Source organism: Oncorhynchus tshawytscha, linkage group LG33 (genome assembly GCF_018296145.1).
Source record: "Oncorhynchus tshawytscha isolate Ot180627B linkage group LG33, Otsh_v2.0, whole genome shotgun sequence".
Taxonomy (NCBI): Eukaryota; Metazoa; Chordata; class Actinopteri; order Salmoniformes; family Salmonidae; genus Oncorhynchus; species Oncorhynchus tshawytscha.
In genome coordinates this window covers 26460954-26485891 of record NC_056461.1, presented here as the reverse complement: position 1 = coordinate 26485891, position 24938 = coordinate 26460954, and the positions used below count along the sequence as shown (strand labels likewise).

General features: G+C 49.0%; 1 protein-coding gene across 6 annotated transcripts in view; it reads right to left on the bottom strand.

The window, feature by feature from the left end:
- The window catches only part of LOC112231051 (retinoic acid receptor RXR-alpha-A), a 161068-nt gene that overhangs the window by 104585 nt on the left and 31545 nt on the right, over window positions 1-24938 (bottom strand). For 5 of the 6 annotated variants that reach the window (XM_042311744.1, XM_024397573.2, XM_024397575.2 and 2 more), the window contains one exon: window positions 23540-23740. In XM_042311744.1, coding sequence (XP_042167678.1) covers window positions 23540-23740 — 201 coding nt within the window. The remainder of the gene's footprint in view (window positions 1-23539; window positions 23741-24938) is intronic. The other variant, XM_024397576.2, reaches the window with a different exon arrangement.

The following is a 24938-nucleotide window of genomic DNA, read 5'->3' as shown; positions in this document are numbered from 1 at the left end:
CTGTAAAGGCAGAGGTCGACAGTTGGGGAGGCAGAGAACAGTAATGATGCCTGTTGATAGCACACTCATGTACCATCTCTGATATGACTTGGTATGGGCTTATCTTTCCCTAAAAGGATCAGAAGCTCTGTTCATCCACAGAGACATCTGAGCAGGCCAGAGGGAGGTCTAGAGAAAAACACTCAACCTTCATTCTAATGTCTGCCTGCCTCCGCCGCTGTCCTCAGATCCACCGGCTGATAGCTGATGAGGCCCTGGTCCCAGGTGTGTGGCCCACTGGTGTGTAGCCCACTGGTGTGTGGCCCACTGGTGTGTAGCCCACTGGTGTGTGGCCCACTGGTGTGTAGCCCACTGGTGTGTAGCCCACTGGTGTGTAGCCCACTGGTGTGTGGTGTGCCCACTGGTGTGTAGCCCACTGGTGTGTGGCCCACTGGTGTGTGCCCACTGGTGTGTGGCCCACTGGTGTGTGGCCCACTGGTGTGTGCCCACTGGTGTGTGTGGTGGCCCACTGGTGTGTGGCCACTGGTGTGGTGTGCCCACTGGTGTGTGGCCCACTGGTGTGTAGCCCACTGCTGTGTGGCCCACTGGTGTGTGGCCCACTGGTGTGTGGCCCACTGGTGTGTGGTGTGTGCCCACTGGTGTGTGGCCCACTGCCCACTGGTGTGTGGTGCCCACTGGTGTGTGGCTGGTGTGTGGCCCACTGGTGTGTGGCCCACTGGCCCACTGTGTGTCCCACTGGTGTGTGGCCCACTGGTGTGTGGTCCCACTGGTGTGTGGCCCACTGGTGTGTAGCCCACTGGTGTGTAGCCCACTGGTGTGTAGTCCACTGGTGTGTGGCCCACTGGTGTGTAGCCCACTGGTGTGTGGCCCACTGGTGTGTAGTTTTGGATGTGAGTCTCATCCCGCGGTATCAGATTCGTACAGTGCATCCATGCTTCTGAGTTTGAATCATGGAGCTGGGAGCGTGGCGATGTCGGGTGAGATGCGCCGGACACTAACTGTGGTTGTGTAATTACCAGGCTCATACACGTGTCTTCTCTGCATATCACAATACACAGGAACAGATGGTTGGGAGGTGTCAAATAAGCTCATTATCAGCTAGCATTACAGGCAGCTGCCGTGCCCGCTATTTCTGACACAGCGATTCTTCAAAACCACCGGCCACAGGAATACTTTACACCTGAGAGAGGACAATGAATAGTGAAAGGCATAGAGCAATAGAGCACAGGCCCAAAACAACATTTGGATTCCAGGACGGAGCTGAGGCTCAGCTGCATCGTAATCACTGGGCAGGGATTCACACACAGCCCTAATTCCAAAACGCTCTCGAGCACAGCTGGAGTGACAGTTGTCCACTCTCTGATAAAGTTGGAGATAATCAACGCAGTCCACACGCACGCTCACACACACACACACACACTCACACACACAGGCTCACACACACACGCTCACACACACACGCTCACACACACACGCTCACACACACACGCTCACACACAGAAATGTAATGCAATACACACCAACTGAGACATACAGTAGGCTCTCCTTTACCCCACTAAGCCCCTAAAATCCAATTGTTTAGTCTGCCATTGGACATCATTTCTTGACGAGCAGGGACAAAATGTTCTGAGGCAAGCAAACGGCTTGGTTTCATAACTGTTTAGTTGAGTACAGCCCCCTGCCACAAAGTCACGTAGATGCTGAAAACACTTTCCTGGGTGAGCCTCCTCCTCAAATACCCAGAAGGGAAGACAGGTGTTCTGGTGAGAGTGAGTCATACTCAGTGGAGGAAAGAAAGATAAGAGATATGGAGAAAAGACTGAAGAGGCCAGTTCTATTTGAGCTCTCTTTCTAGACACAGAGTACTGTATCTCTATAGTACCAGTTCTATTTGAGCTCTCTTTCTAGACACAGAGTACTGTATCTCTATAGTACCAGTTCTATTAGAGCTCTCTCTCAAGACACAGAGTACTGTATCTCTATAGTACCAGTTCTATTAGAGCTCTCTCTCAAGACACAGAGTACTGTATCTCTATAGTACAAGTTCTATTAGAGCTTTCTCTCTAGACACAAAGTACTGTATCTCTATAGTACCAGTTCTATTAGAGCTCAGTCTCTCTCTAGACACAGAGTACTGTATCTCTATAGTACCAGTTCTATTAGAGCTCTCTCTCTAGACACAGAGTACTGTATCTCTATAGTACCAGTTCTATTTGAGCTCTCTCTCTAGACACAGAGTACTGTATCTCTATAGTACCAGTTCTATTTCAGCTCTCTCTCTAGACACAGAGTACTGTATCTCTATCGTACAAGTTCTATTAGAGCTCTCTCTCTATACACAGAGTACTGTATCTCTATAGTACCAGATCTATTAGAGCTCAGTCTCTCTCTAGACACAGAGTACTGTATCTCTATAGAACCAGTTCTATTAGAGCTCAGTCTCTCTCTAGACACAGAGTACTGTATCTCTATAGAACCAGTTCTATTAGAGCTCTCTCTCAAGACACAGAGTACTGTATCTCTATAGTACAAGTTCTATTAGAGCTTTCTCTCTAGACACAAAGTACTGTATCTCTATAGAACCAGTTCTATTAGAGCTCTCTCTCTAGACACAGAGTACTGTATCTCTATCGTACCAGTTCTATTAGAGCTCTCTCTCTAGACACAGAGTACTGTATCTCTATAGTACCAGATCTATTAGAGCTCAGTCTCTCTCTAGACACAGAGTACTGTATCTCTATAGTACCAGTTCTATTAGAGCTCTCTCTCTAGACACAGAGTACTGTATCTCTACAGTACCAGTTCTATTTGAGCTCTCTCTCTAGACACAAAGTACTGTATCTCTATAGAACCAGTTCTATTAGAGCTCTCTCTCTAGACACAGAGTACTGTATCTCTATAGTACCAGTTCTATTAGAGCTCTCTCTCTAGACACAGAGTACTGTATCTCTATCGTACCAGTTCTATTAGAGCTCTCTCTCTAGACACAGAGTACTGTATCTCTATAGAACCAGTTCTATTAGAGCTCTCTCTCTAGACACAGAGTACTGTATCTCTATCGTACCAGTTCTATTAGAGCTCTCTCTCTAGACACAGAGTACTGTATCTCAATAGTACCAGATCTATTAGAGCTCAGTCTCTCTCTAGACACAGAGTACTGTATCTCTATAGAACCAGTTCTATTAGAGCTCTCTCTCAAGACACAGAGTACTGTATCTCTATAGTACCAGTTCTATTAGAGCTCTCTCTCAAGACACAGAGTACTGTATCTCTATAGTACAAGTTCTATTAGAGCTTTCTCTCTAGACACAAAGTACTGTATCTCTATAGAACCAGTTCTATTAGAGCTCTCTCTCTAGACACAGAGTACTGTATCTCTATCGTACCAGTTCTATTAGAGCTCTCTCTCTAGACACAGAGTACTGTATCTCTATAGTACCAGATCTATTAGAGCTCAGTCTCTCTCTAGACACAGAGTACTGTATCTCTACAGTACCAGTTCTATTTGAGCTCTCTCTCTAGACACAAAGTACTGTATCTCTATAGTACCAGTTCTATTAGAGCTCTCTCTCTAGACACAGAGCACTGTATCTCTATAGAACCAGTTCTATTAGAGCTCTCTCTCACAGGCTGTATCTCTATAGTACCAGTTCTATTAGAGCTCGATACAGACACAGAGTACTGTATCTTGTCAAGTTCTATTAGAGCTCTCTCTCTAGACACAGAGTACTGGTCAAGACCAGTTCTAGAAAGTTTGCCCAAACAGAGTACTGTATCTCTATAGTTAGTTCTATTAGAGCTCTTTCTCTGACACAGGTACTGTATCTCTATAGTACCAGATCTATTAGAGCTCAGTCTCCCTCTAGACACCCCTACTGTATCTCTATAGTACCAGTTCTATTAGAGCTCTCTCTCTCCCAGAGTGCCATACCAGTTCCTTTGAGCTCTCCCAGACACAAAGTACTGTATCTCTATAGTACCAGTTCTATTAGAGCTCTCCCTCTAGACACAGAGTACTGTATCTCTATAGTACCAGATCTGTCCCTCCCTCTCTCCCACAGAGTACTGTATCTCTACAGTACCAGTTCTATTTGAGCTCTCTCTCTAGACACAAAGTACTGTATCTCTATAGTACCAGTTCTATTAGAGCTCTCTCTCTAGACACAGAGCACTGTATCTCTATAGAACCCGTGTGTGCCCACGACTTCTCACTGGCTCACTCTTATCATCAAGTCGATACAGACCCTGATAACTGAGATTTGTCAACTAAGAAATCTGGTCAGATGGAACCACACTGCATCTGGTCAAATACCAACCAGAAAGTTTGCCCAAAACAAGCCACAAATAGTTAGACTTTCCTTTTTCCTGCCGGTCATATACCTTCCTCTCCTACGCCGTCCACTCCCTCTCTCCCACGCCATCCCCTCCCTCTCTCCCACGCCGTCCCCTCCCTCTCTCCCATGCCATCCCCTCCCTCTCTCCCACGCTGTCCCCTCCCTCTTTCCCACGCTGTCCCCTCCCTCTCTCCCACGCTGTCCCCTCCCTCTCTCCCTCGCCGTCCCCTCCCTCTCTCCCTACTCTGTCCCCTCCCTCTCTCCCACACTGTCCCCTCCCTCTCTCCCACGCTGTCCCCTCCCTCTCTCCCACGCTGTCCCCCCCCTCTCCCACGCTGTCCCCTCCCTCTCTGCCACGCTGTCCCCTCCTTCTCTCCCACACCGTCCCCTCCCTCTCTCCCACGCTGTCTCCTCACTCTCTCCCACGCTGTCCCCTCCCTCTCTCCCACGCTGTCCCCTCCCTCTCTCCCACGCTGTCCCCCCTCCCCCACGCTCTCTCCCACGCTGTCTCCTCCCTCTCTCCCACGCTGTCCCCTCCCTCTCTCCCACGCTGACCCCTCCCTCTCTCCCACGCTGTCCCCTCCCTCTCTCCCACGCTGTCCCCTCCCCTCTCCCACGCTGTCTCCTCCCTCTCTCCCACGCTGCCTCCTCCCTCTCTCCCACGCTGTCCCCTCCCTCTCTCCCACACTGTCTCCTCCCTCTCTCCCACACTGTCCCCTCCCTCTCTCCCTTTAAGATTCATGCTCCCTTCATTACATGACCAGGTCAGTCAATTAACTCAATGTCAGTGGCTGTAAAGGACTTGTGGACATGGTTCCCCTGTGGGGTTTGTTTTCGCTCTGTCACACACACAGGGCTCTGCTCGCCCCCATCCCGCCCGCCCCCCCCTGCCCAGACCCACAGTCGTATTGACTGACGTGTGTTGCACTAAAGGTCAGCTTTCAGCCAGTACCAACTGTCCCCTCTGTTCCCCAGCTCTGAGTGGGCCTGGGTGGGATGAGGTGGGGAGGGGTGATGATGGGGGGATTTGGGTCACCCAGATGAACTAACAGAACTTGCTCTGGACACTTCAGATGGAGCCCGAGGGTCTGGCAGAGACCTGGTGGATGAGTGTGTCACTCACTGTCACAGCAGTGAGCTGATTCAAATAATCTCTGTCCCTGTTTCTGTCCCAAATGTCTGAACTAAAGTCTGGGTTAGGGCTGTTGCGCTGACCATATTACCGACGGCCATGAGTCATGGACGCAGTAGAATTCCATGTGACCGTTGAGTCACAGTCATGTCATGTCATGTCATTTGGACATGCGTTGGTCATATCCAACTCGCTAATGACCATCAGGTCCCTCAGGTCACCATCAGGTGCCTACAGTAGGGCTCTATTGTCCCTCTAACCACTCTGACATCATTGCAAGTGCAATTGTAAATCACATCAGACACTTAACATCAAAACAGTATAATGCTTTTAAAACTCACCTCCCTTTGATGAACAGCAGGTTGAAACTGAAGGTAAAATATGGTTATTGTGGATGTTTAAAAGACTAACACAACGAAATGGCCGGCACATTCTACGGTGATGATTTATTCAACACACCCATATTAGAGCTTATGCATATGTCTATATATGAGCCCCATTTCATTCTGTTCATTATTAATAGGCTGACACATTACCTTTAGCTACAGAATATCTCACCACTGTGAGTTTCCATCTCTCCTTACTTCCTTTCTCCAGTGCACAGAGTGGGGTGGAGTGGAATAGGTTTCAGTGTGAAAACATGTTACTATGTTCCCGAACAGATTTAACCTGGTTTCCCAAATGAAGCAGTGGATAGCTGCAGGAACAGGGTTGGAGAGCCCAGGGTATAGGGAGTACTGGGTAGCAGGAACAGGGTTGGAGAGCCCATGGTATAGGGAGTACTGGGTAGTAGGAACAGGGTTGGAGAGCCCAGGGTATAGGGAGTACTGGGTAGCAGGAACAGGGTTGGAGAGCCCAGGGTTAGGGAGTACTGGGTAGCAGGAACAGGGTTGGAGAGCCCATGGCATAGGGAGTACTGGGTAGTAGGAACAGGGTTGGAGAGCCCAGGGCATAGGGAGTACTGGGTAGCAGGAACAGGGTTGGAGAGCCCAGGGTATAGGGAGTACTGGGTAGCAGGAACAGGGTTGGAGAGCCCAGGGCATAGGGAGTACTGGGTAGCAGGAACAGGGTTGGAGAGCCCATGGCATAGGGAGTACTGGGTAGCAGGAACAGGGTTGGAGAGCCCAGGGTTGGATAGGGAGTACTGGGTAGCAGGAACAGGGTTGGAGAGCCCAGGGCATAGGGAGTACTGGGTAGCAGGAACAGGGTTGGAGAGCCCAGGGCATAGGGAGTACTGGGTAGCAGGAACAGGGTTGGAGAGCCCAGGGCATAGGGAGTACTGGGTAGCAGGAACAGGGTTGGAGAGCCCATGGCATAGGGAGTACTGGGTAGCAGGAACAGGGTTGGAGAGCCCAGGGCATAGGGAGTACTGGGTAGCAGGAACAGGGTTGGAGAGCCCAGGGTATAGGGAGTACTGGGTAGCAGGAACAGGGTTGGAGAGCCCAGGGTATAGGGAGTACTGGGTAGCAGGAACAGCGTTGGAGAGCCCAGGGTATAGGGAGTACTGGGTAGCAGGAACAGGGTTGGAGAGCCCAGGGCATAGGGAGTACTGGGTAGCAGGAACAGGGTTGGAGAGCCCAGGGTATAGGGAGTACTGGGTAGCAGGAACAGGGTTGGAGAGCCCAGGGTATAGGGAGTACTGGGTAGCAGGAACAGGGTTGGAGAGCCCAGGGTATAGGGAGTACTGGGTAGCAGGAACAGGGTTGGAGAGCCCAGGGCATAGGGAGTACTGGGTAGCAGGAACAGGGTTGGAGAGCCCAGGGCATAGGGAGTACTGGGTAGCAGGAACAGGGTTGGAGAGCCCAGGGTATAGGGAGTACTGGGTAGCAGGAACAGGGTTGGAGAGCCCAGGGCAGGGAGTACTGGGTAGCAGGAACAGGGTTGGAGAGCCCAGGGCATAGGGAGTACTGGGTAGCAGGAACAGGGTTGGAGAGCCCAGGGCATAGGGAGTACTGGGTAGCAGGAACAGGGTTGGAGAGCCCAGGCTATAGGGAGTACTGGGTAGGGAACAGGGTTGGAGAGCCCAGGGCATAGGGAGTACTGGGTAGCAGGAACAGGGTTGGAGAGCCCATGGCATAGGGAGTACTGGGTAGCAGGAACAGGGTTGGAGAGCCCAGGGTATAGGGAGTACTGGGTAGCAGGAACAGGGTTGGAGAGCCCAGGGCATAGGGAGTACTGGGTAGCAGGAACAGGGTTGGAGAGCCCAGGGCATAGGGAGTACTGGGTAGCAGGAACAGGGTTGGAGAGCCCATGGCATAGGGAGTACTGGGTAGCAGGAACAGGGTTGGAGAGCCCAGGGCATAGGGAGTACTGGGTAGCAGGAACAGGGTTGGAGAGCCCAGGGTATAGGGAGTACTGGGTAGCAGGAACAGGGTTGGAGAGCCCAGGGTATAGGGAGTACTGGGTAGAGGAACAGGGGGTATGGAGAGCCCAGGGCATGGCTGGGTAGCAGGAACAGGGTTGGAGAGCCCAGGGCATAGGGAGTACTGGGTAGCAGGAACAGGGTTGGAGAGCCCAGGGCATAGGGAGTACTGGGTAGCAGGAACAGGGTTGGAGAGCCCAGGGTATAGGGAGTACTGGGTAGCAGGAACAGGGTTGGAGAGCCCAGGGCATAGGGAGTACTGGGTAGCAGGAACAGGGTTAGAGAGCCCAGGGTATAGGGAGTACTGGGTAGCAGGAAAGGGTTGGAGAGCCCAGGGCATAGGGAGTACTGGGTAGCAGGAACAGGGTTGGAGAGCCCAGGGCATAGGGAGTACTGGGTAGCAGGAACAGGGTTGGAGAGCCCAGGGTATAGGGAGTACTGGGTAGCAGGAACAGGGTTGGAGAGCCCAGGGTATAGGGAGTACTGGGTAGCAGGAACAGGGTTGGAGAGCCCAGGGTATAGGGAGTACTGGGTAGCAGGAACAGGGTTGGAGAGCCCAGGGCATAGGGAGTACTGGGTAGCAGGAACAGGGTTGGAGAGCCCAGGGTATAGGGAGTACTGGGTAGCAGGAACAGGGTTGGAGAGCCCAGGGCATATGGAGTGGCAGGAACAGGGTTGGAGAGCCCAGGGCATAGGGAGTACTGGGTAGCAGGAACAGGGTTGGAGAGCCCAGGGCATAGGGAGTACTGGGTAGCAGGAACAGGGTTGGAGAGCCCAGGGCATAGGGAGTACTGTGTAGCAGGAACAGGGTTGGAGAGCCCAGGGCATAGGGAGTACTGGGTAGCAGGAACAGGGTTGGAGAGCCCAGGGCATAGGGAGTACTGGGTAGCAGGAACAGGGTTGGAGAGCCCAGGGCATAGGGAGTACTGGGTAGCAGGAACAGGGTTGGAGAGCCCAGGGCATAGGGAGTACTGGGTAGCAGGAACAGGGTTGGAGAGCCCAGGGTATAGGGAGTACTGGGTAGCAGGAACAGGGTTGGAGAGCCCAGGGCATATGGAGTACTGGGTAGCAGGAACAGGGTTGGAGAGCCCAGGGCATAGGGAGTACTGGGTAGCAGGAAAAGGGTTGGAGAGCCCAGGGCATAGGGAGTACTGGGTAGCAGGAACAGGGTTGGAGAGCCCAGGGCATACTGAGTACTGGGTAGCAGGAACAGGGTTGGAGAGCCCAGGGCATAGGGAGTACTGGGTAGCAGGAACAGGGTTGGAGAGCCCAGGGCATAGGGAGTACTGGGTAGCAGGAACAGGGTTGGAGAGCCCAGGGCATAGGGAGTACTGGGTAGCAGGAACAGGGTTGGAGAGCCCATGGCATAGGGAGTACTGGGTAGCAGGAACAGGGTTGGAGAGCCCAGGGCATAGGGAGTACTGGGTAGCAGGAACAGGGTTGGAGAGCCCAGGGTATAGGGAGTACTGGGTAGCAGGAACAGGGTTGGAGAGCCCAGGGCATAGGGAGTACTGGGTAGCAGGAACAGGGTTGGAGAGCCCAGGGCATAGGGAGTACTGGGTAGCAGGAACAGGGTTGGAGAGCCCAGGGCATAGGGAGTACTGGGTAGCAGGAACAGGGTTGGAGAGCCCAGGGTTTAGGGAGTACTGGGTAGCAGGAACAGGGTTGGAGAGCCCAGGGTATAGGGAGTACTGGGTAGCAGGAACAGGGTTGGAGAGCCCAGGGTATAGGGAGTACTGGGTAGCAGGAACAGGGTTGGAGAGCCCAGGGCATAGGGAGTACTGGGTAGCAGGAACAGGGTTGGAGAGCCCAGGGTATAGGGAGTACTGGGTAGCAGGAACAGGGTTGGAGAGCCCAGGGCATAGGGAGTACTGGGTAGCAGGAACAGGGTTGGAGAGCCCAGGGCATAGGGAGTACTGGGTAGCAGGAACAGGGTTGGAGAGCCCATGGCATACTGGGTAGTTGGACTGGGTAGCAGGAACAGGGTTGGAGAACCCATGGCATAGGGAGTACTGGGTAGCAGGAACAGGGTTGGAGAGCCCATGGCATAGTACTGGGTAGCAGGAACAGGGTTGGAGAACCCATGGCATACAGAGTACTGGGTAGGGTAGGGAACAGGGTTGGAGAGCCCAGGGCATAGGGAGTACTGGGTAGCAGGAACAGGGTTGGAGAGCCCAGGACATAGGGAGTACTGGGTAGCAGGAACAGGGTTGGAGAGCCCATGGCATAGGGAGTACTGGGTAGCAGGAACAGGGTTGGAGAGCCCATGGCATAGGGAGTACTGGGTAGCAGGAACAGGGTTGGAGAGCCCAGGGCATAGGGAGTACTGGGTAGCAGGAACAGGGTTGGAGAGCCCAGGGCATAGGGAGTACTGGGTAGCAGGAACAGGGTTGGAGAGCCCATGGCATACTGAGTACTGGGTAGCAGGAACAGGGTTGGAGAGCCCAGGGCATAGGGAGTACTGGGTAGAAGGAACAGGGTTGGAGAGCCCAGGGCATAGGGAGTACTGGGTAGCAGGAACAGTGTTGGAGAGCCCAGGGCATACTGGGTAGCAGGAACAGGGTTGGAGAGCCCATGGCATAGGGAGTACTGGGTAGCAGGAACAGGGTTGGAGAGCCCATGGCATACTGAGTACTGGGTAGCAGGAACAGGGTTGGAGAGCCCATGGCATACTGAGTACTGGGTAGCAGGAACAGGGTTGGAGAGCCCATGGCATACAGAGTACTGGGTAGCAGGAACAGGGTTGGAGAGCCCATGGCATACTGGAGTACTGGGTAGCAGGAACAGGGTTGGAGAGCCCATGGCATAGGAGTACTGGGTAGCAGGAACAGGGTTGGAGAGCCCATGGCATAGGGAGTACTGGGTAGCAGGAACAGGGTTGGAGAGCCCATGGCATAGGGAGTACTGGGTAGCAGGAACAGGGTTGGAGAGCCCATGGCATACTGAGTACTGGGTAGCAGGAACAGGGTTGGAGAGCCCATGGCATAGGGAGTACTGGGTAGCAGGAACAGGGTTGGAGAGCCCATGGCATAGGGAGTACTGGGTAGCAGGAACAGGGTTGGAGAACCCATGGCATAGGGAGTATTGGGTAGCAGGAACAGGGTTGGAGAGCCCAGGGCATAGGGAGTACTGGGTAGCAGGAACAGGGTTGGAGAACCCATGGCATACAGAGCACTGGGTAGCAGGAACAGGGTTGGAGAACCCATGGCATACTGAGTACTGGGTAGCAGGAACAGGGTTGGAGAACCCATGGCATACTGAGTACTGGGTAGCAGGAACAGGGTTGGAGAACCCATGGCATACTGAGTACTGGGTAGCAGGAACAGGGTTGGAGAGCCCATGGCATACTGAGTACTGGGTAGCAGGAACAGGGTTGGAGAACCCATGGCATACTGAGTACTGGGTAGCAGGAACAGGGTTGGAGAACCCATGGCATACTGAGAACTGGGTAGCAGGAACAGGGTTGGAGAACCCATGGCATACTGAGTACTGGGTAGCAGGAACAGGGTTGGAGAACCCATGGCATACTGAGCTTGGGTGGAATATCCCCTGTCACACAGCGAGAGGCTGCATGCTCCTCAAACAGTCGATGGTGAGTGGAGTGAAATAACAAACCAGTGGAAAGGCTGACTCCATTCACTATTCCAGTATATACAGATGTCTTGTTTCCTCTGCCCCTGTTCCTGCCCATTCGGTAACGGGCCATTCTAAATCGAAACTCATTTGACATATGAGTAAAGACAAGATTAAAATGAGAGTAGTGAGAATATGATCACTTGATGAGAGAGCAGCGTGTGCGGCCCGAGGCTAGTTTTCTTTTGCAACATCCTCAAATCGTCAATAGCCTATAGTCACATCATGCAGCCCATAGATGTTTTGATTTCTAAGTCATTCTGAGGTTTGTCTCATTCACAACTAAAGTAGCCAAATAACTCTAAATCTAGTGTATAGGTTCTGTTTCAAAGGATCACGTTTACGCTCAACGTAGCCACTTCATATACACACTCACTCTGGAATGGGGAAAGGTTTGGTTATTATTTTATTCAGCTAAGTTCAATTATATTCTTCTTACTATAAAATAATGGCACGGGACTTAAATGAACAAGCCTCCAGCCTATGGCATGGAGCACAGCCAGATAACATACAGTAGACCAACTCATATTCTGTTCACATTCATATTTTCTTCATATCCTGTTTCTTTAAACCTGACTAAAATAAATAACGGATTTATTATGATGGTGTATATTAAATAGATGTATTATACTATTTAAATGTGAATGTTCCAAAGATACACATCAGTGGCTTGTACGCATGGAGGCCTGGAGATGCTAAATGTGTTTATGTTAATTAACGGTCAATTACCGTATGACAACAACCGGTTGACAAAATGTAATGAACGCCACAGCCCTAGCCTGGGTCCAGCCACACTGCTCTGCTCTCTTCCTAGAAGACCAGCAGCCATTTCCAGACCAGCGCTGTGTCTCAACGAGACATTTCCATTAGCTTCTGTATTACTAGCCCCAGAACCCCCCCCCTCTAAGAGAAGGAACACGTGGGAGCTACCAACACTTCTCCCCCAGTCCCTCACACCATCCCACAATGCATGGCTGCATTAACACACTTGGGTGGGTCTGTTGCTGGGCAGGGAGAGACGTGACATCCACATGAGGTCCGCGCTTTGGCCCAAACCATCTCCCCCTCCCTCGTTCCCTCTAGCCCAGCTCCCCAGCTTACCCTTGAAGGCGAGAGAGCAAGGCGAGGGGTGGTGCTGTGCTGAGGTGGGTGAAACCAGGGTGGTATGTGTTCCAGCGCTGACCTCCCACTTCATGAGATCGGCTTCGGTGACATTCGGATCAAGCGCTCGCTCCAGCTGCCTCCCCACCTCCCCCTGCCGCAGATCCAGCTATAATGCCAAGCGAGTCCGATCACTTTAGCATCAAAATAGCGAACGCCCTGCCTCCCCCTTTCTCCCCTCCTGCTCTTCACCCCTGCTCCCCCTCCAGGGACTGAGATTTGGATGATCGAGGTTCCCGTCATCCATCACATTCCCAGCAGCGCTGAGGACAGAAGCGACTGTCCATACAGAAAACAGGGAGAGGCACAAATAGGAAGAAGCTCCCAGACCCCCTCTAAAGGAGCTCCCCAAGCCACCGCTGACTTACACACAGTCCAGTACACAGACAAGACAGACACAGATCTAGAGGACACACCAACCATTCTGCAGGAACATTCTGGAATATGCATTCCCAGCTTGCAGTATGGAAGCCTTGTGGAAAGCTTGACAGAAGAATGGGCAATAATAACAATTTCCACACTAGTGGAACTGAGTTCAGCAACTTAATAAAGCAATCTCCTTGTTTCCTATTTGGTTGATTCTCAAAGAGAAAAGAGTTATAGCGGTCAACAGTGTGTTTATGAAACTGAGAGAATGAGAAGGGAAAGGGTTTCTGATACAGAACATTTTGTTATCGTTGGCAAGTCTCCATCCATATTGGACCCAAATGACTCCGAACTACAGTATGCTCCGAACTACAGTATGCTCCGAACTACAGTATGCTCCGAACTACAGTATGCTCTGAACTACAGTATGCTCCGAACTACAGTATGCTTCGAACTACAGTATGCTCCGAACTACAGTATGCTCCGAACTACAGTATGCTCCGAACTACACTATGCTCCTAACTACAGTATGCTCCTAACTACAGTATGCTCCGAACTACAGTATGCTCCGAACTACACTATGCTCCGAACTACACTATGCTCCTAACTACAGTATGCTCCAAACTACAGTATGCTCCGAACTACAGTATGCTCCTAACTACAGTATGCTCCTAACTACACTATGCTCCGAACTACAGTATGCCCCGAACTACACTATGCCCCTAACTACAGTATGCTCCTAACTACAGTATGCTCCGAACTACAGTATGCTCCGAACTACACTATGCTCCGAACTACAGTATGCTCCGAACTACAGTATGCTCCGAACTACACTATGCTCCGAACTACAGTATGCCCCGAACTACAGTATGCTCCGAACTACAGTATGCTCCGAACTACAGTATGCTTCGAACTACAGTATGCTCCGAACTACAGTATGCCCCGAACTACACTATGCTCCGAACTACAGTATGAACCGAACTACAGTATGCTCCGAACTACAGTATGCTCCTAACTACAGTATGCTCCGAACTACAGTATGCTCCTAACTACAGTATGCTCCGAACTACAGTATGCTCCTAACTACAGTATGAACCAGAACTACAGTATGCTCCGAACTAGTATGCAGTATGCTCGAACTACAGTATGCTCCAAACTACAGTATGCTCCTAACTACAGTATGCTCCTAACTACAGTATGCTCCAAACTACAAACTACAGTATGCTCCGAACTACAGTATGCTCCGAACTACAGTATGCTCCTAACTACACTATGCTCCTAACTACAGTATGCTCCTAACTACACTATGCTCCAAACTACAGTATGCTCCAGTACTACAGTATGCTCTGAACTACAGTATGCTCCGAACTACAGTATGCTCCGAACTACAGTATGCTCCGAACTACAGTATGCTTTGAACTACAGTATGCTCCTAACTACAGTATGCTCCGAACTACAGTATGCTCCTAACTACAGTATGAACCGAACTACAGTATGCTCCGAACTACAGTATGCTCCGAACTACACTATGCTCCTAACTACAGTATGCTCCGAACTACAGTATGCTCTGAACTACAGTATACTCCGAACTACACTCTGAGGTCCAGTTACAGGGCAGCCCAGCCAAAAGTGTTCACATTATTTTGCTGCTGTTGTTAACAGTTAAGTAAGCACCTCTAGGAACGACGGCAGTAATTCCAGCACAGAGAGGGAAGCATGCATAGGTCGGGAAGAAAATAGAAATCGATAAATAAATCATTTAAATTGGCTTCTTTCTTTAGGCCTGTCCAAAATGTGTGACCCCTCTACTGTTAGCTATTCGACATGGCTGGTTTGGATCCCAGTCCAGTCGTGAGCAAATGAGGATGAACAAAAAAGGACCCTGTAACAGATGACATTCCTATATATCACAAACTAAACTATATTTAGTTCCCCCTTTAACCACTGTCCTCAGAAACCAGTTGTTTTCATAGAGGCTAAATATGATTCCTTTTCCTTTATTGACTTCTCAACTCTCTTGGCCAGTACATCATCATTTTCTGGCACTATGGTACACATTTTCTTCCCGGCAACAGTATGTTTGTTCAGGGCTGAATAGTACATCTTAAACTAGCATGGTTAGGTTGACGGGAGGGCAATTGTAAAATGTGGGAGAGACCCACACTGATGCTATTCTCTCATCACTCTCGTCCTCCTCATGTTTATCACTGGTTAAAGTTAAGGGAGGTGGATGGCAGTCCACCACTGTGCAGTGTCAACAGAGAGAGCTGCTGTGACAGTCAGAACAGCCTTTCTTCCTTTTAATGTCTTTATCGGGGATGATGAGAGCTAGTCGAACTACACTGGGGGGAGAGCGGCTAGCACTGAGCACGGCTCAGATATCTGGGTTAACATGCACATATTCATTTATATTCATGGCATTTATTAGATTACCCATATATTTCTGAGGAGTACTCAGAGTGCCCCTGCTGTGATTAACATACTGTACTGCATTAAGCAACATGGGGCTGCAAGAATGAGAACTTGCTTATTCATGTTTAATGGAAGATAGAAGAAAAGGCTGTTTTTCAGATGCAGCCTTGGTACGGTGAACATCTGACTTCAGGGTTGGGGTCAAAGCCATACGGATTTGGAATATGTGGCAAAACATCTCTGTGAACTGCACTGGGATTTAATACTCGCATTCCATCTCAGATTCTTGCATTGAATGTGAGTTTAGCGAGGCATTCTGATCCCAACAGTCTTACAGTGATAATCATTCAAGTAAAAACATAATTCTGCCTCTCTGGGGTGTATGATGAGGTGTGAACCTATGGCTATCCCTCCCTCCCTCCTACGGTTTGAGCTGTAACAATGAGATAGCATTTCAGTGTGATGGTGCTCTGCAGGGATTATGGGCTCAGAGAGTTATTAAAGGCTTAGTGGCTGTGATTTCTCCTGGCCCACTATGGATGGCTGCAGTCTGTGCCAAGCGGAAGGTCCCTGGCGTTCTAGCTACATCAGCCCTGCCCAACCTGCTGGCACACGGCTCCCTTTCCTTGGGAAGGTGTTAAAGGCAGGTACAATGTCTCCCCATTCCTCTACTCCCTCTCCAACACCCATCAGTTCTGAGATATGATAATCGCACACATCCAAGATAATCACACACATGTACACATCCAAGATAATCACACACATGTACACATCCAAGATAATCACACACATGTACACATGCAAGATAATAACAACACATGTATACATGCAAGATAATCACACACATGTACACATGCAAACACAAATTATGTATTCATTCAGGTCAAGAGTCAGTGGATATGACCCTGTAGACATTGAAATGCCACACACATAACTTACCATTCACAACATAGCTTTAAATCAAACCCATCTTTACATCAGAAGTTGATTTATGTGTTTCCCATGAGACCAATGCAGAGATTTATGGATTTTGGCCTGAAACTGAGCTGCTTTCAATTAGCTGGCGGATTGCTCCACAATTAGTCTGACGATTCAGAACAATAGAGTGGAATTAATCAGGGAGGGGTTTAGGCCTTTGCCATTGTTCTCAATCTTCGCATGTTTACGTACTGTATAGAGCTACAGAACAGGGATTCAAATCTAGCCATGATGATGTTATACGGTTTGGACATTTCCCTTCATCCCTTTTTCATCCCCAAAAAGTCCAACTGATTCAGACGTATGGAATTTGTAAATCATTGCAGAACAGGGTGGAGGGAGGTGGCTGTATATGTTAGGCCTAAAGCCAGTATCTAGTGAGTACAATATGAATCCAAACATCCAATTAGCTCAGACTGTTAGCAGAGCTTATCCCAGAGGTGACAGGCCCCAGACCACACACTGAACATACCGAGATATTAAACTGGTCTTACTGGACACAAACAACTGTTAGGCCATTTTATTTTCTGGTGGGATCAGCATCCAGAAATGCTGTGATAGACACACATTTATTATTTGACTATTATAGACTGTGTCTGTGTGGTGGTTGTGTATGCAGGGGCCTGTAATCGGCAGCTTGGTGCTCTCGCGCCTCTGGCTCCTGACCCAGCAGGAAGCAGCCAGGGAGTGCACGGACTCCAGCCAGCCAATTAGAGAGCAGCGAGCATGGAGCATGCTGGGCCTAACAAGCTCTCTCTCCTCGACCTCCCTCACCTCTGTGGGACCCCGCTCGGGAAATACGAGGTGCTGGGAGCCACTGGAACGTCCCCCAGCACGCAGATCCCGCTGTGTGACCACAAGGTCTACAAACACATGCTGCCTGGAGTCCCATCACTTTTGACCGTTTTTACTCCCGACTCCTGCTCAAGCTCTGCCGAGCCTCTCTCTCACAAACAATACACACATACACATAACACACACCACAGGAGGCTGGTGGCACCTTAATAGGGGAGGACGGGCTGGTGGTAATGGATGGAGCGGAATACGTGGAATGGTATCAAACACACATGGTTTCCATGGTTTCCATGTGTTTGATGCCATGCCATTAGCTCCGTTCCAGACAGTATTATGAGCCGTCCTCCTCTCAGCAGCCTCCACTTATACACACACGCACACTCTCTGACACACGCACAGTGCACACACAGTGCGCACACAGTCAGGAGGTTGCTAGATGTGCGTGTTCAGTTCTCCTCAGTGGTTCCTTGCAGTTTACTCTGGCTCAGCTCTATGTCTTCTTTCCAAGTCCCGCAGAATAGTAAATGGGATCCAAATTAATTGGCAGGATTTACGAGGTAGTGAGATAATTCTGAGACTGGGTAATGAAGTCAGCTACGGACTGTGGTGAGAGCTAATAGGGCTTGGCTTAAGGCGTAATTATTGCTTGTTTAACCAAAGCGACATCAGAGTGGTCAATCAAAGACTAAGCACACACCTGGAGGCCACTCCCACTCCCACTCCCACTCAGAGTGGACTGTGAGAGTCAGTAAAGAGAGGGAGAGGGAGTGACCCAGACAGAGGTAGTGATATGGTTTTTGTATGTACTTGTATTCCTTAAGGATCCCCATTAGCTGTTGCCAAGGCAGCAGCTAATCTTCCTGGGGTCCAGCGAAATTAGGGCAGTTATACAATTTTAAAAACATTACAATACATTCACAGATTTCACCACACACTGTGTGCCCTCAGGCCCATACTCCACCACTACCACATATCTACCATACACAATCCATGTGTACGTGTGTGTATAGTGCGTATGTTATCGTGTGTGTGTGTGTGTATGCATGTGTCTGTGTCTATGTTTGTGTTGCTTTACAGTCCCCACTCTTCCATAAGGTGTATTTCTACCTGTTTTTTAAAATCTGATTCTACTGCTGCATCAGTTACTTGATGTGGAATAGAGTTCCATGTAGTCGTGGCTCTATGTAGTACTGTGCATCTCCCATAGTCTGTTCTGGACTTGGGGACTGTGAAGAGACCTCTGGTGGCATCTCTTGTGGGGTATGCATGGGTGTCTGAGCTGTGTGCCACTAGTTCAAACAGACAGCTTGGTGCATTCAATATGTCAATACTGCTCAAATACAAGTAGTGATTAAGTCAATCTCTCCTCCACTTTGAGCCAGGAGAGACTGACATCCATATTATTCATGTTAGCTTTTTGTGTACATCCAAGGGCCAGCCGTGTTGCCCTGATCTGAGCCAATTGCAATTGTCCTTGTGGCCACACGACTGAACATTAGTCCAGCGACACAACTAGAGCCTGTAAGACCTGCCTTGTTGATAGCGCTGTTGAGAAGGTTGAGCAGCGCTTTATTATGGACAGACTTCTCCCCATCTTAGCTACTGTTGAATCAATATGTTTGGACCATGACAGTTTACAATCCAGGGTTACTCCAAGCAGTTTAGTCACCTCAACTTCTCAAGCTCAATTTCCACATTATTTACGACAAGATTTAGTTGAGGTTTAGGGCTTAGTTAATGATCATTTTGTTTTGTTTGAAATGCACCATAATCCCAACACCACACCCATACTACCCACTCTAATCAAATAAAAAAAGGAGAGCCAGCAATCCTATACTCCAACACTTCAACCCCTCTTCTCCTTCTCCTTCTCCTTCCTCGTCCTCGTCCTTCTCTATGTCCTGTCATTTGGTCTCTCCAAAAACGGGACATATGTGAGTTCAGTGCTGGCAATCAGGAGGCTGAGTTCATCAGGAAGAAATTAGCCAGCCGCTCGGCAGGGCTCTCTCCCATTGGCTAGTCACACGGCCCGCTCCGTTTGAGGGCACCCCAGACATTCCTGCGGATAATCTTTTCCATTCCTCCGCTCAGCTCCGCGAGGACAGACCAAATCACTGCACAAGGCCCGCATTGTGAGGGCCTTTCAAAAAGCCCTGTTTTAAAGCTCTCTTGCAGTCTCACTTCACATAACACATTGCCCAAAACCCTTTTTTTCCTCTCAGCTTTTTTTGGGGGTCTCTTTAAAAATAAATAACAAAATTATTGCTTTTAAAATTATCTCTGGAAAAGAAAAAAGCCCTGAATACTGTTTCTCACGGTCTCTTTCCAGTAAGGGTTTGTTTTTGAAAACTCAAAACAATGTGAAACCCCTGAAACCAGAGCGTGGCCACATCACTGTGCTGCCGGGAGTTCAGGACATCATCGCTGGAGTCGACTCCCCGGGCGAGGCCAACCAACCTTCCCAGAATCCTCTGCTACGTCTTCACTCAGCCCCCCTTGTCCTCCACAGCAGCTTGTCATTGTGGCTATGGCCGGGAGGCCGAGGGACAGGATTAGAGGACAATCACACCGATGTGCGGACGGGCTAGGATGGGTGTGTGTGCTGGATGTGGTGATGAGAGATTTACAGCAACACATTCCATAATTAGATCCATGATTATGACTCTGGGTATAAAGGACCGACTCTAGCTAGGCTGTACATACTACTGATCCTCTCTGTGACTAAAACCACAATGCTCTCTCTCTCTCTCTCTCTCTCTCTCTCTCTCTCTCTCTGCTCTCAGCAGCTAGGCCAGGGAACACCACTGAACTTGCAAAATAGCGAAACACTTAAAAGATAAGAAAACACAATCTGACCGTCTCGCACATTCCCGTCACGTCACTTGTCAGTAACGTTCCGTCAATTTCTTTTCGTAACTGAGCAAATGTTAGGTCTGCTGAGGCTGTATCTGCTTTCAGTTGTAGTTTTAACAGTGGCAAAGTAGGCTACTGTGCCTAATTCATAATAACGTAGGCCTACCAGAGTGGTCAACCATAAAAAACAATGGAGAAAATGCATCCCATAACTTATTAACATTGAAATATGTTGTGTTGTTTGCTGCTCCACTTTTCAAAATAAAATGTATTATTATTCCCATACCCTTATTACAGAGAATCAGACAAATGAAGTTACCCGTAGCTTATTCAAGCCAGTATCAAAATACAACACTGCCCCTTTAAGACAACAAAAGCTCTTAACCTGACTGGCTTTTCATCATGTCTAGAAATGTACACATGTTGTGCTCTTGTAGGAAACAACCACTCCCCCATTGCTGACTACAAATGATCTAGAACTGGGCTAACAACTCTTTAACTAGCAAAGGATATGAACAAAATGTGCACACGTGGCTACATGCAGCTCTCGCTTTGATCTCAAAACAAGCGCATCTACTTACGACCACTCATGCTGCAAACAGTCCAGTTAAAAGTAAACGGCACAGATCCATATGGCAATGGTCTATTTGCATATAGGCCTACGGCAGCTCTGATTGGTGATGCCGCACCGGTCTGTGTCATGCGCGTCAATGGAATAGAATCCTTCTCTGATGCTTTCCTCCTACAACATCTCGTGCATAGTTGGTTTTGTTTCGGTATGCGACATTGAAAGTGGCTAAAATTGACTTGATTCCATCACAATTGCCACAGTAATGGACACGTTGATAGTGTTAACTAACGGGGAAAACTCGAGAGAGTTGAGTGAAGTTCTATCTCCTTTGTCCTGGGAGAGCTGCCCGGCAGCGCGCAGTTCAGAGGGAGCATTACTAAATCAACCCAGGCAAAGATAACTATTTCATGTGGTCGTGGCTTGAAATAAGGAAAAAGTTCAAGTAGAAACATTGACCTTTGACACAGTTCTATACAGTAACCATTTATAGAGTTGGTGTGCAAGAAAAATATTGAATTGCACAGGAAACGTGCCCACCATCACTGGGTTCTGACAGTTCAAAATGTACCCATCAATCACACCAGCCCTGCAACACACAACCATGAGGGAGAACAAACTAACTGTGTATCCACCTCACAGATCGTGCTGAGACGTGTCCGTGAAAAAAGTAAGTGTGGGGGAGAGAGAGAGACAGAGAGCGTAGTGGGTTCTTGTTCTGCCTGGCTAAAGCTTTTCTACAGTCCCTTTTGTTCAATATTGTTCTATTGTCAGACCCTTTGAATACACACGGCCCCCTTCATTCACATGTTCTGCATTGCCAGTTGCAAGTGTAAGGTGGTCTAGGTCAGGGGTTCCCAAACCTTTTCAATCAGGCCCCCCTTTCAGCATGTTCAAGGACTGTCTATGACAAACTATGGTACTGATACTCCCTGTATATTGCTCCACATTGATCTGGTATTGGTACTCCCTGTATATATCTCCACATTGATCTGGTACTGGTACTCCCTGTATATATCTCCACATTGATCTGGTACTGGTACTTCCTGTATATATCTCCACATTGATCTGGTACTGGTACTCCCTGTATATTGCTCCACATTGATCTGGTACTGGTACTCCCTGTATATATCTCCACATTGATCTGGTACTGGTACTTCCTGTATATATCTCCACATTGATCTGGTACTGGTACTTCCTGTATATATCTCCACATTGGTCTGGTACTGGTACTCCCTGTATATAGCTCCACATTGATCTGGTACTGGTACTCCCTGTATATAGCTCCACATTGATCTGGTACTGGTACTCCCTGTATATAGCTCCATATTGGTCTGGTACTGGTACTCCCTGTATAGAGCTCCACATTGATCTGGTACTGGTACTCCCTGTATATAGCTCCACATTGGTCTGGTACTGGTACTTCCTGTATATAGCTCCACATTGATCTGGTATTGGTACTCCCTGTATATAGCTCCACATTGGTCTGGTACTGGTACTTCCTGTATATAGCTCCACATTGATCTGGTACTGGTACTCCCTGTATATAGCAACACATTGGTCTGGTACTGGTACTCCCTGTATATAGCTCCACATTGATCTGGTACTGGTACTTCCTGTATATAGCTCCACATTGATCTGGTACTGGTACTTCCTGTATATAGCTCCACATTGATCTGGTACTGGTACTTCCTGTATATAGCTCCACATTGATCTGGTACTGGTACTTCCTGTATATAGCTCCACATTGATCTGGTACTGGTACTCCCTGTATATAGCTCCACATTGATCTGGTACTGGTACTTCCTGTATATAGCTCCACATTGATCTGGTACTGGTACTTCCTGTATATAGCTCCACATTGATCTGGTACTGGTACTTCCTGTATATAGCTCCACATTGATCTGGTACTGGTACTCCCTGTATATAGCTCCACATTGATCTGGTACTGGTACTTCCTGTATATAGCTCCACATTGATCTGGTACTGGTACTTCCTGTATATAGCTCCACATTGATCTGGTACTGGTACTTCCTGTATATAGCTCCATTCTTGTGTATTTTATTTTTCTTGTCTTACTATTTTTTAAACTCTGCATTGTTGAGAAGGGCTGATAAACAAGCATTTCACGGTAAAGTCTACACCAGTTGTATTCGGCGCATGTGAGAAATTCGATTTTCAAAACAACCTTTCTAAGTTGTGAAGCTAAAACAGGGCTTTGTCTGTAAAGTTCCACATAGAACAAAATCACACTAATGTACCACTCTCCTCTCCTGTAAATTCATCCAAGGTGCCACTGTTTGGGTGTCGTCTCGTCGCCTTTGTCCGAGGCATGTTCCCCTCACATGACATGGGTGTTAAGTTACAACAAGCACTCAGAGACAAATCTTCCTCTCCGAGCCAATGAAGCCACCAGCATGGCATGCCCACGTACAGCAACAACACAGCAACAGCACAGTACAGTCCCTCAATCCCCACATACCAGAGGGTCAGGTTCAGAATGCACTGCTACGCTGACCTCACCTGACCCGGCTGCCCTAGCAGAGAAAGCGGAGGTGATGAGAGCAGAGGCCTGTCTCATAGCACCACTGTTAACATGTCCATCACCGGGCCTCCACGTGCAAAGAATACATGAATCATCAGGCTGACTGACTGACTGGCTGAACCCTGCATGGAAACAACATTTCTGGCTCTGACAGCTCTACACCTCAGGGTGGGTGTGTGCGTGTAGCTATGGAACGGAACAAGCAACATCTTGCATTGTGGATATACTGCTTTGGCATGGCATGTTCAGACATTCAAATTTGCTACACTAAATGCTCCTACTACCAGGAATTGTATGTTTATCTCACCAAATAAAACAATTTATACAGTATGTAAAATGTACTGTATAATACACTGTAACTATATACTATTTCTATCCATTGGCAAATCTTAGCTCATACTTATTTGATACAGGTGTCTTCCCAGGTGCGGAGTCTGCCATGACGGGGAAGATGGCGAGGGGATGTGGAGATGGCGTTGAGTGTTACCTGTAGATATCCGGGGGTGGTGGAGGTGACACATGCCGGTGAAACAGGAGCAGGCCTCCCCCGAGCGTCCTCGCTGAGGGGGCGGAGCCAGCGAGCACTGGGGCTTTAGGAACCCTGCAGAGGGAGGGAGAGGGAAGGAGAGAGGGAGTCTGTTAGAACAGCCAGACAGGATGATGACGATGCATTGTTTTGACATTAACAGAGAGAAAGCTGAGATGAGGGTTGCTGGTACTGAACATGGTGAAGGGTGCTGCCTGGATAGGCCTGTCGATACAGATTACAAGTTGCCCTTTATGGTAACAGAGAGGGGATGAGGGAAGATTTTAAGGATCTCTGCTGTACCCGTCATCTCTGACCGGCCTCCCTCCCACCAGCAGGTTGCACATCCATCTACCCTGTCACATGGAGACCCAGCAACCTCTCACATTTAGAGCACTGTGTCTCTGTGACCCTCTAACCCAGAAGATGAGGATAGCTCAGAGCTCCATGTCAGCTTCATAGCCATGCCCAGGGTCAGGTGACCAGGAGCGGCAACAGCCCGCGTGAGGCTGTGTAGGAGGCTAGGCAGGGGTGGAGAGGCATGGAGCTGGGGCTAGGAAATCTGTGTGGGCAAAATGCCAAATGGCAGGGATGCCTGGAGGGTCTGGGGTGGGGGCATCTTGCTGTCTGTCTCCAAGGTCACCAGGGTCAGACTCAATAGGGAAGTCATTATCTCGGACAATGGGTGACTGAATGTTGTGTACCCCCGCTAGTCCGGCCATTCCCATTTCATTCCACACCATCCTGTATATGTCTACACATGACATGATGAGTTGAACAGAAAAAGAAGTAGGTAGGCGAGACAGAAAACCCCGTAGAGTTAGTATATTGACAACAGTGTCAAAACAACCAATATCAACTGAAAGCCCCATCACAGTCAGTACATCAACCAGAGCTCCGTTTCTGACCTTTGAAATCCACTTTGACCCAATGAATAGCATCAGAAAAGGCATGTATTTCTGTGACTGACATGGCAGGCTTGGCAGCCTCTAGAGAAAAAAGTCAGTCAGTGGAGGATTTACCAAGCCTATATCGACTGGAAGGAGTTCATGAGAATCTCATTGGCATCATCAGAGCTCCTCAAATCCTGACTTTATTATTTTCTTCATGAGGACCATTAGATTTCCAGCAGATATTAAGAGCGTTGGTCAGAGAAGCCCCCCCCTGCTCTGCTCTGCTCTGTTCTGTCTGTTCTGTTCTGTTCTGTCTGTTCCGAGCCCAATATAGCTCCTTTATTTGGTCCATGAAAAACATGTCACTCCAGATGAACTCA